Source organism: Melanerpes formicivorus, unplaced genomic scaffold, assembly GCF_026170545.1.
Source record: "Melanerpes formicivorus ecotype bairdi unplaced genomic scaffold, bMelFor1.0.p_v2 SCAF_1, whole genome shotgun sequence".
NCBI classification, from domain to species: domain Eukaryota; kingdom Metazoa; phylum Chordata; class Aves; order Piciformes; family Picidae; genus Melanerpes; species Melanerpes formicivorus.
This window is the reverse complement of record NW_027142353.1, coordinates 34,101,815-34,114,977: the sequence shown is the minus strand read 5'-3', so window position 1 is coordinate 34,114,977 and position 13,163 is coordinate 34,101,815. Positions and strand designations below refer to the sequence as shown.

At 50.7% G+C, this 13,163-nt stretch overlaps 1 protein-coding gene across 1 annotated transcript in view; it reads right to left on the bottom strand.

The window, feature by feature from the left end:
• CAPN5 (calpain 5) overlaps positions 1-13,163 on the bottom strand; it is a 96,012-nt gene that overhangs the window by 63,815 nt on the left and 19,034 nt on the right. The window contains exon 2 of the mRNA XM_068139596.1: positions 6,056-6,232. Coding sequence (XP_067995697.1) covers positions 6,056-6,217 — 162 coding nt within the window. The 5' untranslated portion in view covers positions 6,218-6,232. The remainder of the gene's footprint in view (positions 1-6,055; positions 6,233-13,163) is intronic.

The following is a 13,163-nucleotide window of genomic DNA, read 5'->3' as shown; positions in this document are numbered from 1 at the left end:
AAGTCATGCTTTGGAAGCAAGCAAAGAAGACAGGGTGAGAGGTGGTTCAGGCCAGGAAGGAGGTGATGCAGACATGAGAGATGTTTAGATCTGTACTAGTGCCATGTAAACACATGGGAATGAGCTCCTGCATCTGCCAGAGCTCATTCCCATCACTCCACTGAGTAACCTACAGTTACTTACAGGGTCAAAGAATCATCAAGGTTGGAAGAGACCTCTAAGACCAAGTCCAACCATCAACCCAAAAGCACCATGTCCCCTAAACCATGTTCCAAAGGGCCATGCCTACAGTGGTTTTGAACACATCCAAGGATGGTGACTCCACCACCTCCCTGGGCAGCCTGTTCCAATGCCTGACTACTCTTGCAGGAGAGAATTTTTTTCCTAATATGCAACCTAAACCTCCCATGGCACACCTTGAGCCAACTTCCTTCCATCCTATCAGTTGTCACCTGGGAGAAGAGACCAGCACCCATTTCACTGCAACCTCCTTTCAGGTAATTGTAGGGAGTGAGAAGGTCTCCTCTCATCCTTCTTTTCTCCAGGCCAAACAACCCCAGTTCCCTCACCTGCTCCTCATAAAACTTGGGCTTTAGGCCCTCCACCAACTTCATTGCCCTTCTCTGGCCATGTTCCAGCACTTCAATGTCCTCCTTGTAGTGAGGGGCCCAAAACTGATTCCAGGATTCAAGTTGCAGCCTCAACCAGTGCTGAGTACAAGGACAAGCTCACTTCTTTGGTCCTGCTGGCCACACTATTTCTTCCTTCTTGGCCACCTGGGCACACTCCTCAGACAAATGTTTTCCCTGAAGAAGCTGGCTTCTTTGTGTAGCTTCTCTGTACAGGTGACAACCTTTCTGAGAAAGCAAGCAGTTGTTCTGAAGAGCTGGTGCCTTTCCTTTCCACTCTCCACACATCCTGCTCTCACAGCAAGGCTTGAAGCTTGAAGAGCTCTGTTGTTTTATCATGCTGTTTCAGCTGAGTTTCTCCAAAACAAACCATGGCCCTGAGAGATAACAGAGGTGTGCACATGCCACCCCCTCCCTGCAAACATCATCCCCAGTGCTGGCAGACTCCATTGCTGGGTCAGGAAGACATAGAATCACAGAACAGTCTGGACTGGAAGGGACGTCCAAAGGTCATCCTGTGCAACTCTCTCTGCACTCAGCAGGGACATCCTCAACTAGCTCAGGCTGCCCAGAGCCCTGTCCAGCCTCACCTTGAATATCTTCAGGCATGGGGCCCTAGCCACCTCCCTGGGCAATCTGTTCCAGTGTTCCACCACCCTCATGGTAAAGAACTTGATCCTAACATCCAATCTAAATCTGCTCTTCTCTAGTCTGAAGCCACTGCCTCTCATCCTATCAATCCAGGGCTTTGTAAACAGCCTCTCTTCACCCTTCTTGTAGGTCCCCAAACAGTAAGTGCCAATCAGTAGGAGAATGGTGGCTTAAAAGGTCTCCCTTCTCTTTGAAAAGAAGCACCAACAAGTCTTTGCATGGTAAAGTATGAATAACTAGAGTCATGCATGCCCCATGCAGCAAGCTCTGAGACATAGATGTCCAGCAGAAGACAAGCAAACTGTCCCTCTCCAAATGCATCCAAGCATCCATCATTAGACATGGGGCTCAATTAATGTGTGTCTCTGCATGCAAAACAGCAAATACAGCCTTGCCCTTTGGTCACAGGGAGAGCTGTCCAGAAAGTCATGGATGTCACCTATATGTGTAGATTCAGATTGGATGTTAGGAAGCAGTTCTTCCCCATGAGGGTGGTGAGACACTGGCACAGGTTGCCCAGGGAGGTGGTGGCAGCCTCATCCCTGGAGGTTTTTAAGGCCAGGCTGGATGTGGCTGTGAGCAACCTGCTGTAGTGTGTGATGTCCCTGGCCACAGCAGGGGGGTTGGAACTGGATGATCCTTGAGGCCCCTTCCAGCCCTAACAATTCTATGATTCTATGTGGGACATGCAAGAGGTTTTCGTCTTCTCCACTATGAGCCCAAAAGGTGGTGACCCCTGAGCTCAGAGAGGAGTAAGCTGAAACACATGTGGAGCTTTGCACCAACCCCATGTCCAGACAGAGGGGGCATGGAATCATTAGGATCATAGAACTATAGAACCATTGTGGTGAGAAGAGACCATTAAGATCATCAGTTGCAACCCTTAAACCAGCACTGCCAAGCTCACCACTAAACCACATCCCTCGGCACCCCATCTACAGGGCTCTAAATCCCTCCAGGGATGGTGACTCCACCACTGCCCTGGGCAGCCTGTTCCAGGGCTTGACAACCCTTTTGGGGAAGAAACGTTTTCCTAATATTCAATCTAAACCTCTCCTGATTCAACCTGAGGGATTTCCCTCCTGTCCTATTGCTGGTTACTTGGGAGAAGAGACCAACACCCACCTCTCTACAACCTCCCTTCAGGTAGCTATGGAGAGCAAGAAGTTCTCCCTTTAGTCTCCTTTTCTCCAGGATAAACAATCCCAGTCCCCTCATATGCTCCCCATAAGACTTGTGCTCTAGACCCTTCACCAGATTTGTTGCCCTTCTCTGGACATGCTCCAGCTGCTCAATGCCCTTCTTGTAGTGGGGGTACCTGAAACTGAGTACAGCATGAAGAAACTGAACACAGAGGCCAAAGCAGGACAGAGGGAATTCAGATCTCCTCCCATGAGGAGCCTGGAGGGATGCTGAGGGGCTCAGCCCCTCCTGCCACACAGAAAAAGTCAGTTCAGCTCCATCCTTTCTCTCACACAAAAGCTTCTTGTCCACCCCTCCCCAGATTACCCTCATGCAAACAGACACAGCATTGTCTCATGAAATGCCAGCTGGTTTTCAGGGCTGCCAGTGAGGGTGAGGAAGAAAAAGTCATAGAATCATTGAATTGTTAGGGTTGGAAGGGACCTCAAAGATCATCTAGTTCCAACCCTCCTGCATCAGCAAGGACACCTCACACTACATCAGGGTGCTCAGAGCTACATCCAGCATGGACTTAAAAACCTCCAGGGATGAGACTTCTACCACCTCCCTGGGCAACCTGTGCCAGTGTCTCACCACCCTCATGGGGAAGGAACTTCTTCCTGACATCCAATCTGAAGCTAACCATTTCTATTTTTGTTCTATTGCCTACAGTCCTACCATGCCCTGACAGCCTAGAAACTCCCTCCCCAGCATTCTTGTAGCCCCCTTCAGATACTGGAAGGCCACAATAAGGTCTCCTCAGAGCCCTCTCTTCTCTTCTCCAGACTGAACAGCCCCAACTCTCTCAGTCTGTCCTCATAGGAGAGGCCAGGTGCATGTGCTGGGCAGAAAAGGTTCTCCTCCTTGCAGGCAAGGAAGGAGACCCAGGTGTTTCAGATGCTTGTGGTTGGGCTCTCCCCAACCACAATGACAATTTCTCCCTAGGACACCTTGAATTTCGTGGCAGTCAGAGAAGTGGCCTTATGGCAAACCCAAGGAGATCGCCATACCACAGTAGCAAGACACAATGCCTTTAGGCTTTGATGTGCATCTTTAAGGTAGGCACTGAGGATAACAGAAGGGGGACAGGCAACACTGGGGACAGGCAGCATTACCCCCAGCCTGCCACTACCTGCCCACCACGTCAGACACAGCAGCTTGGAGGATGTGCAGAGTGCTTTTGCAGAGGACATTCAGAGGTGTGGCAGTTTTAGGCTATGCCTTTAAGATTTTTCACAGGCCTTGAACAGAAAGTAGTAAAATGTAAATAAATCATTAAGGGTGCAAAAAGGAAAATAATGAGAGACTAGACTAGACTAGACTAGACCAGGTGGGAAGAGACCTTCAAGATCATCGTGTCCAACCTATCATCCAACACCACCTAATCAACTAACCCATGCAACCAAGCACCCTAGCAAGTCTCCTCCTGAACACCTTCAATGATGGTGACTCCACCACCTCCCCAGGCAGCCCATTCCAATGGGCAATCACTCTCTCTGTATAGAACTTCTTCCTAACCTCCAGCCTAAACCTCCCCTGGCACAGCATGAGTCCTGTGTCCTCTTGTTCTGGTGCTGGTTGCCTGGGAGAGGAGACCAACCTCTGCCTGTCTACAACCTCCCTTCAGGTAGTTGTAGAGAGCAATGAGGTCTCCCCTGAGCCTCCTCTTCTCCAGACTAAGCAGCCCCAGCTCCCTCAGTCTCTCCTCATAGGGCTTGTGTTCCAAACCCCTCACCAACTTTGTTGCCTTTCTCTCAACACCTTCCAGCAAGTCAACCTCCTTCCTAAACTGAGGGGCCCAGAACTGGACACAGGACTCAAGGTGTGGCCTAACCAGTGCAGCGTACAGGGGCACAGTGACTTCCCTGCTCCTGCTGGCCACACTGTTCCTGATGCAGGCCAGGATGCCATTGGCCCTCTTGGCCACCTGGGCACACTGCAGGCTCATGTTCATCCTGCCATCGACCAGTATCCCCAGGTCCCTCTCTGCCTGGCTGCTCTCCAGCCACTCTGACCCCAGCCTGTAGCACTGCATGGGGTTGCTGTGGCCAATGTGCAGACAGTTCTAAACAATTCCAATGGAGAGATAAGGGACTTAAACTGGTTGTACCAAAACAATCTTCTCTCTTCTCTCACTTCCTCAGGCTGGGAGGTACTAACTGTGCTTCTGCTGGCTTCTGCTTGACTTTGGCTGCATTGTTTTGGCTAGGTTCTAACTTCAGTGCTCTGTCTCTTGTCCCTTTTATGTATAGGGAGGGAAGGGGGTGGGGGCAGGGAGGGAGAAGCTATTAGCTTCCCCTTGTCTAAGTTTAGGCTGGAGGTGAGGAGAAAGTTCTTCACTGAGAGAGTCATTCGCCATTGGAATGTGCTGCCCAGGGAGGTGGTGGAGTCACCGTCCCTGGAGGTGTTCAGGAGGGGACTGGACGTGGCACTTGGTGCCATGGTTTAGTCATGAGGTCTGTGGTGACAGGTTGGACTTGAAGTTCTTTGAGGTCTCTTCCAACCTTGGTGGTTCTGTGATTCTGTGATTTGACCGGGGGAGGTCCTTGTAAATATTAATTGTAATTAGCTGTAATTGTAAATTACAGGTAATTTAGTTACCTGTAATTATGATTAATTACAGGTATTTAATTGTATTGTGAATTATTAATTGTAAATCCCTGTAAATATTGTAAATCCTGTAGATTTTGTACATATTCATTGCATTCCACTGTAGATTGTAGTTTTGCTTGTAAATACAGCTTTCATCTGCTTCCAACTGAGCTGGTCTGGCAAATCTAATGCGGGGGGAGGGTGGTGCAATTTTCAACCCACCACAAGAGGACACTGTTCTTGCACAGGGGAGGAAAGGTGGGTGAGACCATCCACCTCACAGAGACTCCAAAACCACCTTATCTTCTATCCCCTTTCCACACAAACCACCAAGTGCATTCTGTTGGACCCACCAGACCTACCAAGAGCACTCAACTGACTTGACTGTGTTTTATCCTTGAGGAAAGTGAGTCACAGAGAAGCCACCTTTGCTCTTGAGCCCCCCTGTGGGTAGTAAAGCCTGGACCTAGGTGCAGCAAGTCTCCCTGGCATGCCAAAAGCATCCAATGCTAAGCCCAGGCAAAGGGAAGTTGTAGACAGGCGGATGTTGGTCTCTTCTCCCAGGCAGCCAGTACCAGAACAAGAGAACACAGTCTCAGGCTGCTCCAGGGGAGGTTTAGGCTGGAGGTTAGGAAGAAGTTCTACACAGAGAGAGTGATTGCCCATTGGAATGGGCTGCCCGGGGAGGTGGTAGAGTCACCATCACTGGAGGTGTTCAGGAGGAGACTTGATAGGGTGCTTGGTGCCATGGTTTAGTTGTTTAGGTGGGTTGGATTGGTTGATGGGTTGCACACAATGACCTTGAAGGTCTCTTCCAACCTGTTTTTATTATTATTATTAATAATAATAATTATTATTATTATTATTAACCCTATTGAGGAGAGAAGATGTTGGCTGGGTCTTGACACCCTTAGTAAAGGACATCCTGTGTGATGCTGGGGATGCCCAAGAACAGAGCTGATGTAAAGCAGTGTTGAGGGCAGGGAGATTGGCTCACTTACTTTTGGCCTCTTCCACTGGATGCCCTGGATCCTTGACTTGTAGAAGAGGGAGTCGTCATTAGCAGGGAAAAGAGGGTCCTCAAAGAGCTGCTTGCGCCGCTGGCATTCCTTCTTCAGGGAGGAGTAGCGCTGGTTCTCATAGGGCTTCACCGAGGAAAACATCCTTCCTCACCAGCCCTGGGACACAGGGAGAGCAGAGAGATGAAGTAGGGTCTGGCCAGGGGCACCCAATCCTCCTCCACAGCAGCTAGATTGGAGTACCAAAGGTTTATAGAATCACAGAGTGGTCTGGGTTGGAAGGGACCTCCAAAGCTCATCCAGACCAACCCCCTCTGCACTCAGCAGGAACATGCTCAACTACATCAGCTTGCCCAGAGCCTTGTCAAGCCTCACCTTGAATATCTCCAGGGATAGAGCCCCAACCACCTCCCTGGGCAACCTCTTCCAGTGCTCCACTGCTCCACTACCCTCATGGTAAAGAACTTGCTCCTAAAGTCCAATGTACATCTGCTCTGCTCTTCTCCAGTTGGAAGCCATTGCCTCCCATCCTGTCACTGCAGGCCTTTGTAAACTGTCCTTCTCCAGGCTTCTTGTAGGCCTCTTTCACTACTGGAAGGTCATTATTAGGTCTCCCCAGAGGCTTCTCCAGACTGACCACCCCCAGCCTATCTTGCTTTGCAGAGCTGCTCCAACCCCCGGTGATTTTCGTGGCCCTCCTCTGGACCTGCTCCCTCAGGTTCATGTCCTTCCTACATTGAAGGCTCCAGACCTGGACACAGTACTCCAGGTGAGGTCTCACCAGAGCAAAGTGTCAGAACCATCTCTTTCCATCTCCTGGCCATGCACCTTTTGATGAAGCCCAGGATGTGATTTGCCTTCTGTGCTGCAAGCTCACACTGTTTGCTCATGTCTAGCTCCTCCCCCCCCAGCACCCCCAAGTCCTTTCCCTCAGGGCTGCTTTCTCTCACCTCCTCCCCCAGTCTGTATTGATAGTGAGGATTGTTCCAGCCCAGGTGCAGAACCCTGCACTTGCTCTTGTTGAACCTCAGGAAGTTCACCTGGGCCCAGCTCTCCAGCTTGTCCTGGTCCCTCGGATGGCATTCTGTCCCTCTGGCATATCAACAGCATAGTTGTGCCTGGAGACAACCACCCAGCCTCTGTCTCTGCCACCCCCACATTTACAGTCCTGTGAAGCACCTCTAGCTCAGTCCAGGAGGTACCAGCATGCTCCATCACCAGTTTAGCAGGGAAAATCCTGCATCCAAATGAGGAGAGATAGATGACTCCTCAAAGCTCAGGCATACCCCTGGACATGGGAGTCCCATTTCCCCCCCATATGGTGAAACACCACCAAAACAGGAACAACAGGAGATGACAAGTGATTTCCTGCCTGTTATTGAATTCATAACTCATTGCCTCTGGAGGCAATGAAGCAGAAGACATCCCTTGCAATATAGGTGTCTGGAGGGCTGTGCCCTACCCTGAGCACTCCACCAGGCAGCTCCAAGCTGCAGACACACATTTCATGATTGCATTGGAGACATCCATTTCTCAGTAGACTTTATCAGATCTGGTTTTAATTAAAAAATGCCTCCTGGCAGAGTGCCACATGTTGCTGGATTAATTATTCTGTTTTGACAAGCATCTGGCTGCCAAGGCAGAGATGGGAATTAAAGCAATGCAGAAGACAGCAGGAAATTGTTGCCCAAATGCTCCCCAGAGAGACAGCAGCACCTCTCCATCACATCACTGCCATTTGGTCAGCAGGTACCAACCACTTTGGTCAGGTCCTCATCCCTCCACATGCAGGTTGAGTCACCTTGGGCCCACAGCAACCACAAGGGAATCACAAAATTATAGAATGGTGGGGGTTGGAAGGGACTTCTGGAGATCATCTAGTCCATACCCTCTGCTAAAGCAGGGTCACCCAGAGCAGGTTGCACAGGATCACAATCTCCAAGCAGGTTTAGGAATCTCTCCAGAGAAGGAGACTCCACAACCTCTCTGGGCAGCCTGCTCTAAGGCTCCAGCACCCTCACAGTAAAGAAGCTTTTCCTCATGTTGAGGTGGAACATCCTGGTTTTTCGTTTGTGCCCATTGCCCCTTGTCCTGTCCCTGGGGACCACTGAAAAGAGTCTGGCCCCACATTCTTGACCCCTACCCTTTAGATATTGATATGCACTGAGAAGATGCCCTCTCAGTCTCCTCTTCTCAAGGCTAAACAGCCTCAGGTGTCTCAGCCTCTCCTCATAAGAGAGTTCCTCCAAACCCCTCTGCATCTTTGTGACACTCTATTGGCCTCTTTCCAGTAGTTCCCCATCTCTCATGAACTGGGAAGCCCAGAGGTGGACACAATACTCCAGATGTGGTCTCACCAGGAGAGAGTAGAGGAGAAGGAAGACCTTGCATTCAGCAAGGTGCCCTAATTCATGTCTCCCAGTGAGACATATAGAAACCATATGCTTTTGGTGGGATCATCTCATGTGGTGGGACAAGGAAGATGCAATAAAGACTAACTGGAGGCAGCTAATCTGTAAACCTCCAAAATCCCAGGGATTATATGATCACTTAGAGCTGGGCATCACTTAAGAAGTGGTGTCACATCCTTCCTTAATGAGTCACCAGGATTAGCTGAAGATCCTGGAGCAGGTCCAGAGAAGGGCAAGGAAGCTGAGGAAGGCCAGAACAATTCTCACTATCAGTACAAACTGGGGGAGGAGGTGACAGAAAGCAGCCCTGAGAAAAAGCATGAGAGCTTGGACATGAGCAGGCAGAGAGAGATTGCAGCACAGAAGGCCAACGGCTTCCTGGTCTGCATCCAAAGCAGCGTTGCCAGCAGATGGAGAGAGATGATTCTGCCACTTTGATCTGCTCTGGTGAGACCTCACCTGGAGTACTGTGTCCAGGTCTGGTGCCCTCAATACAAGAAGGACATGGGCTTGAGGCAGCAGGTCCAAGGAGGGCCACAAGAATGATCAGGGGGTTGGAGCACCTCTGCTGTGAGGACAGGCTGAGGGAGCTGGGGGTGTTCAGCCTGGAGAAGAGGAGGCTCCAGGAAGACCCTCCAGGACTTTCCAGCACCTGAAGGGGACTACAAGAAGAATGGAGAGAGACTGTTTGCAAAGGCCTGCAGTGACAGGACAAGGGGCAATGGCTTCAAACTAGGGAAAAGCAGATTCAGATTGGGTGTTAGGAACAGGTTCTTTACTATGAGGGTGGTGGAACACTGGAAGAGGTTGCCCAGGGAGGTGGTTGAGGCCCCATCCCTGGAGATATTCAAGGTGAGGCTCAACAGGCTCTGGGCAACCTGGTCTAGTTGAGGATGTCCCTGCTGACTGCAGAGGGGGTTAGACTGGATGACCTTTGGAGGTCCCTTCGGGCCTGGACCATTCTATGATAAGGGTTTGGAGAGCAGGTCTAATGATGAGCCCCTGAGGGAACTGGGGTTCTTTAGTCTGGAGAAAAGGAGGCCAAGGGGAGACTTTCTCACTCTCTACAGCTTCCTGGAAGGATGTTGGAGATTGGTGTGCTCTCCCTTGGAACAAGTGATAGGATGAGAGGAAATGGCCTCAAGTTGCACCAGAGGAGGTTTAGATTGGATATTAGAAAAATTTCTTCACTGAAATGGGTCTCAAACACTGGAAGAGGTTGCCCAGGAGGTGGCTGAATCCCCATCCCTGGAGGTATTCAAAAGACACAGAGATGTGGTGCTGAGGGACATGGTAGACTTGGTAGAATTAGATAATGGTTGAACTTCACAATTTTTTCCAACCAAAATGACTGTAGGTAGGAGGTTGAGAGCCAAACCAATGCCAGTGCTGAGCAGAGCAATGCTCAGACAGCATCACCCACCCACCCAGCCTCCTGTGGTCCAGGAGAGATGAAAACACTTCCACTTCTGCCAAGCAGAGGTTTTAATTGATGGCATTTATCAGCCTGATTAGCAGCATAAGTGCTCATCACTCTGAGCACAACTGAACCCAAAATAAGCCCATTGTTGGCTGCCCCACAAGTCTCTGCTGCTGAGGAGCAGCTGCTAAGGCAGCTTGTGGGGTGCTCTGTGCCACCTATCTTCAAACCACCCAGCGTGTCCCAGCCCCATGCCCCGGGGCGCAGAGACAGCAAAGAACTGTGCAAAGGGGCAATTAGGTCTTTAATTAAACATCAGCTGAACTGCAAGAGAGGCACCAGCATGGGGGATTGGAATGGACTGGGGCAATGAGCAGATGCATATCCCACAAAGACCACTGGCACTGGGCAGCCAACACCACAGCTACCCTGCTATCTACTGCCATGTCCCTGGTGTGGAAGAAGAAGGTAGTGAACACTGAGTGATGATCCTCCAGGATTGCTGCTTAGAGACTTTACCACACACAGAATCACACAGACACGTTCAGGTTGGAAAAGGAACCTCAGGATCACCAAGTCCAACCCACAACCCTACTGTACAAAGCTCGCCCCTAAACCAGAGCCCCAAGCACCACATCCAAACCACCCTGAAACATATCCAGGGCTGGGGACTCAACCATCTCCCTGCCCAGCACATTCCAGAGCCTGACCACTCTGGCTGGGAAAAAATGTTTCCCTCTATCCACTCTAAACCTACCCAGTGGCAGCTTGAGGCCATTCCCTCTTGTCCTATCACTAATTACCTGTGAAAAGAGCCCAACAGCAGCCTCTCCACAATGGCCTTTCAGGTAGCTGCAGACAGCAATGAGGTCTCCCCTCAGCCTCCTCTTCTCCAAACTAACCATCCCCAGCTCCTTCAGTTGCTCTTCATCAGATTTATTCTCCAGGCCCTTCACAGCTTCCTTGCCCTCCTCTGCACTGGCTCCAGCACCTCCACATCTCTCTTGTATTGAGGTGCTCAAAGCTGGACACAGCACTGGAGGTGTGGCCTGACCAGAGCTGAGTCCCAGGGGACAATCCCCTCCCTGCTCCTGCTGGACACAGCATTTCTGATCCCAGCCAGGATGCCATTGGCTTTCTTGGCCACCTGGGCACACTGCTGGCTCATATTCTGTTTGCCCATTAGAACCTCCAGGTCCCTTTCTGCCAGAGAGCTTTCCAGCCACACTGCCCCAAGCCTGCAGCGTTGCTCGGGGTTTATAATTTATAACATCTCAAATGTCTTCATTTGAGCTAGACCAGAACTAATTCTGCTCAATGATCTGACTTTCCAGCTCAGCCTCTGCTCAGTGAGGGCACTTGCTGAAGGTCAGGGCAGGTTTGTACAGCCAGGGCTGCTTCTAGCGCTGAGAAACCGATGGGGAGAGCTCCTGCCAAGGGCTGGGCTGCAGAAAGGCTCTGGATTAGACTTGCTCCAGTGCAGACCAAGGGCACTGAGAAATCTTGTGAACTATGCTGAGGTGCAGTAAGTAAGAGGTGGCATGTGTGGTGGGAGAGCAGACAGGACAGGTGACACTAAACTGACCAAGAAGGGTTTCCTTCCCATGGATGTCATGTTCAGTCTAAAGCTGAGAGAGCACCAGGGTCAAGCCTTTTCTTCAACGGCCAACATCCAAGGAGGCCTCTGTCTGCTTTGCCTTTGAGCATGATCCAATTCCAGAATCCAGTTCTAGAATCTGCTTCCCATCTTTCCAGTCTGAGACTTCCCCAGTGCCTGCCCACAGCATCAGTGGTGATGGTGACATCATTGCCATCAGGGGTTAGTTTGATTTTGGTTTGTATCTATCTCATTTATTGTTATTATTTCCATTTGAGCTGGTTTCATTTCTTTCCCAGCCCAACAGCCTCTCTCCCTTATTCCCCTTCTCTTCCACTTGAGAAAGCAGAAGGCAGAGAGCATCTGGCACTTGTCTAGTGGCCAGCCCAACCCTAACCCTTGACAGTAGCTTGTAGTATAAAGATGGGGAGAGCAGCTCTGCCTTCAGTGCACTGTGCATCCTGCTCCATTTGGAAGCTAAGGTTGGGACCTTGCCTGCCCATTACAAGTTTTTATTCACACAGGAACCTTTGAAGGCATCTCAGCCACACAGTGAGGTGCTGTGGTACAAAGGGCATATGTTTCTCAGGGGATATGAGGAAGAACTTCTTTCCTGTGAGGGTGCTGGAGCCCTGCAGCAGGCTGTCCAGAGAGGTTTGTGGGGCCTCCTCCTCTGGAGAGATTCAAAACCCACCTGGACCTGACCTTGTCCAACCTTACTGTGGGTGAGACCCTGCTTTAGCAGGAAGGTTGGATTAGATGATCTCCAGAAGTCCCTTCCTACCCCCACCATTCTGTGATTTTCTCCTTGGCATCAGGACCTGTTCCCAGATGCTATGAAGAGGCCCAAGCACATCACCTGCTCTCACAAAAGCCTCAAAAATAAATGACTCAATACCAAACCCTAAAGAATGCACCAGATTTGCTCCTTGGAGAAAAGCTGACAGCCTCACTCAGCAGTCAGGCAATGCACCCAGTAGTCAAAACATGCATCCACCCTGCTAAGAGGGAGAGGAACAAGCTAGCTGCTGGACCTCAAGCAGAGGAAGGGGGTGAAGGACAGGGGAGTTTTCCCCAGGGAGGTCATGGGCACATCTCAGCTGTCAATGAGCTGCTTTTGAGTTGATCATCAGCTAGAACATTTGCAGTGACAGCACTCACTGCTACAGACACACAGACAAAGCAGCAGGGCTGGGAAAGGATGGTTGGCAGCTGCCTTCTGCATGAATACAGCAGGCTGAGAGAGCAGGCTGCTGCTGCTAGGTGAGGTGCAGGCTGAATTGCTTGGACCGGTGCATGAGCTGGGCTGACAGACAGGAAAGGACACTTCCACAGAAGGTTGGGTAGAAAGAGCCAGCAAGATGCAGGAAGAGAGCCTGGAGAGGAGGAGAGGGAGGTCTGGTGCCTCTCCCCAAGCCACGCCTGAGTTAAGGCAGGAGTTACGGCTTTGACGCAGGAGATGCTGGATGCTGCTCCACAGCCTGTCCCATGGCTGAGGGCTGCCACTCAGTTGCTCATTCCCAAAATCACTGATCACCCCAGAGCAGTTCTGCAATCACAGCTTGGAGCTGAGCTACCCAATGACCCTTGCCACACCACCTTCCAAGAGACAGCCTGGGCAATGTCCATCCCTACCAGCCCATGACCCCACACTCCTCTCAG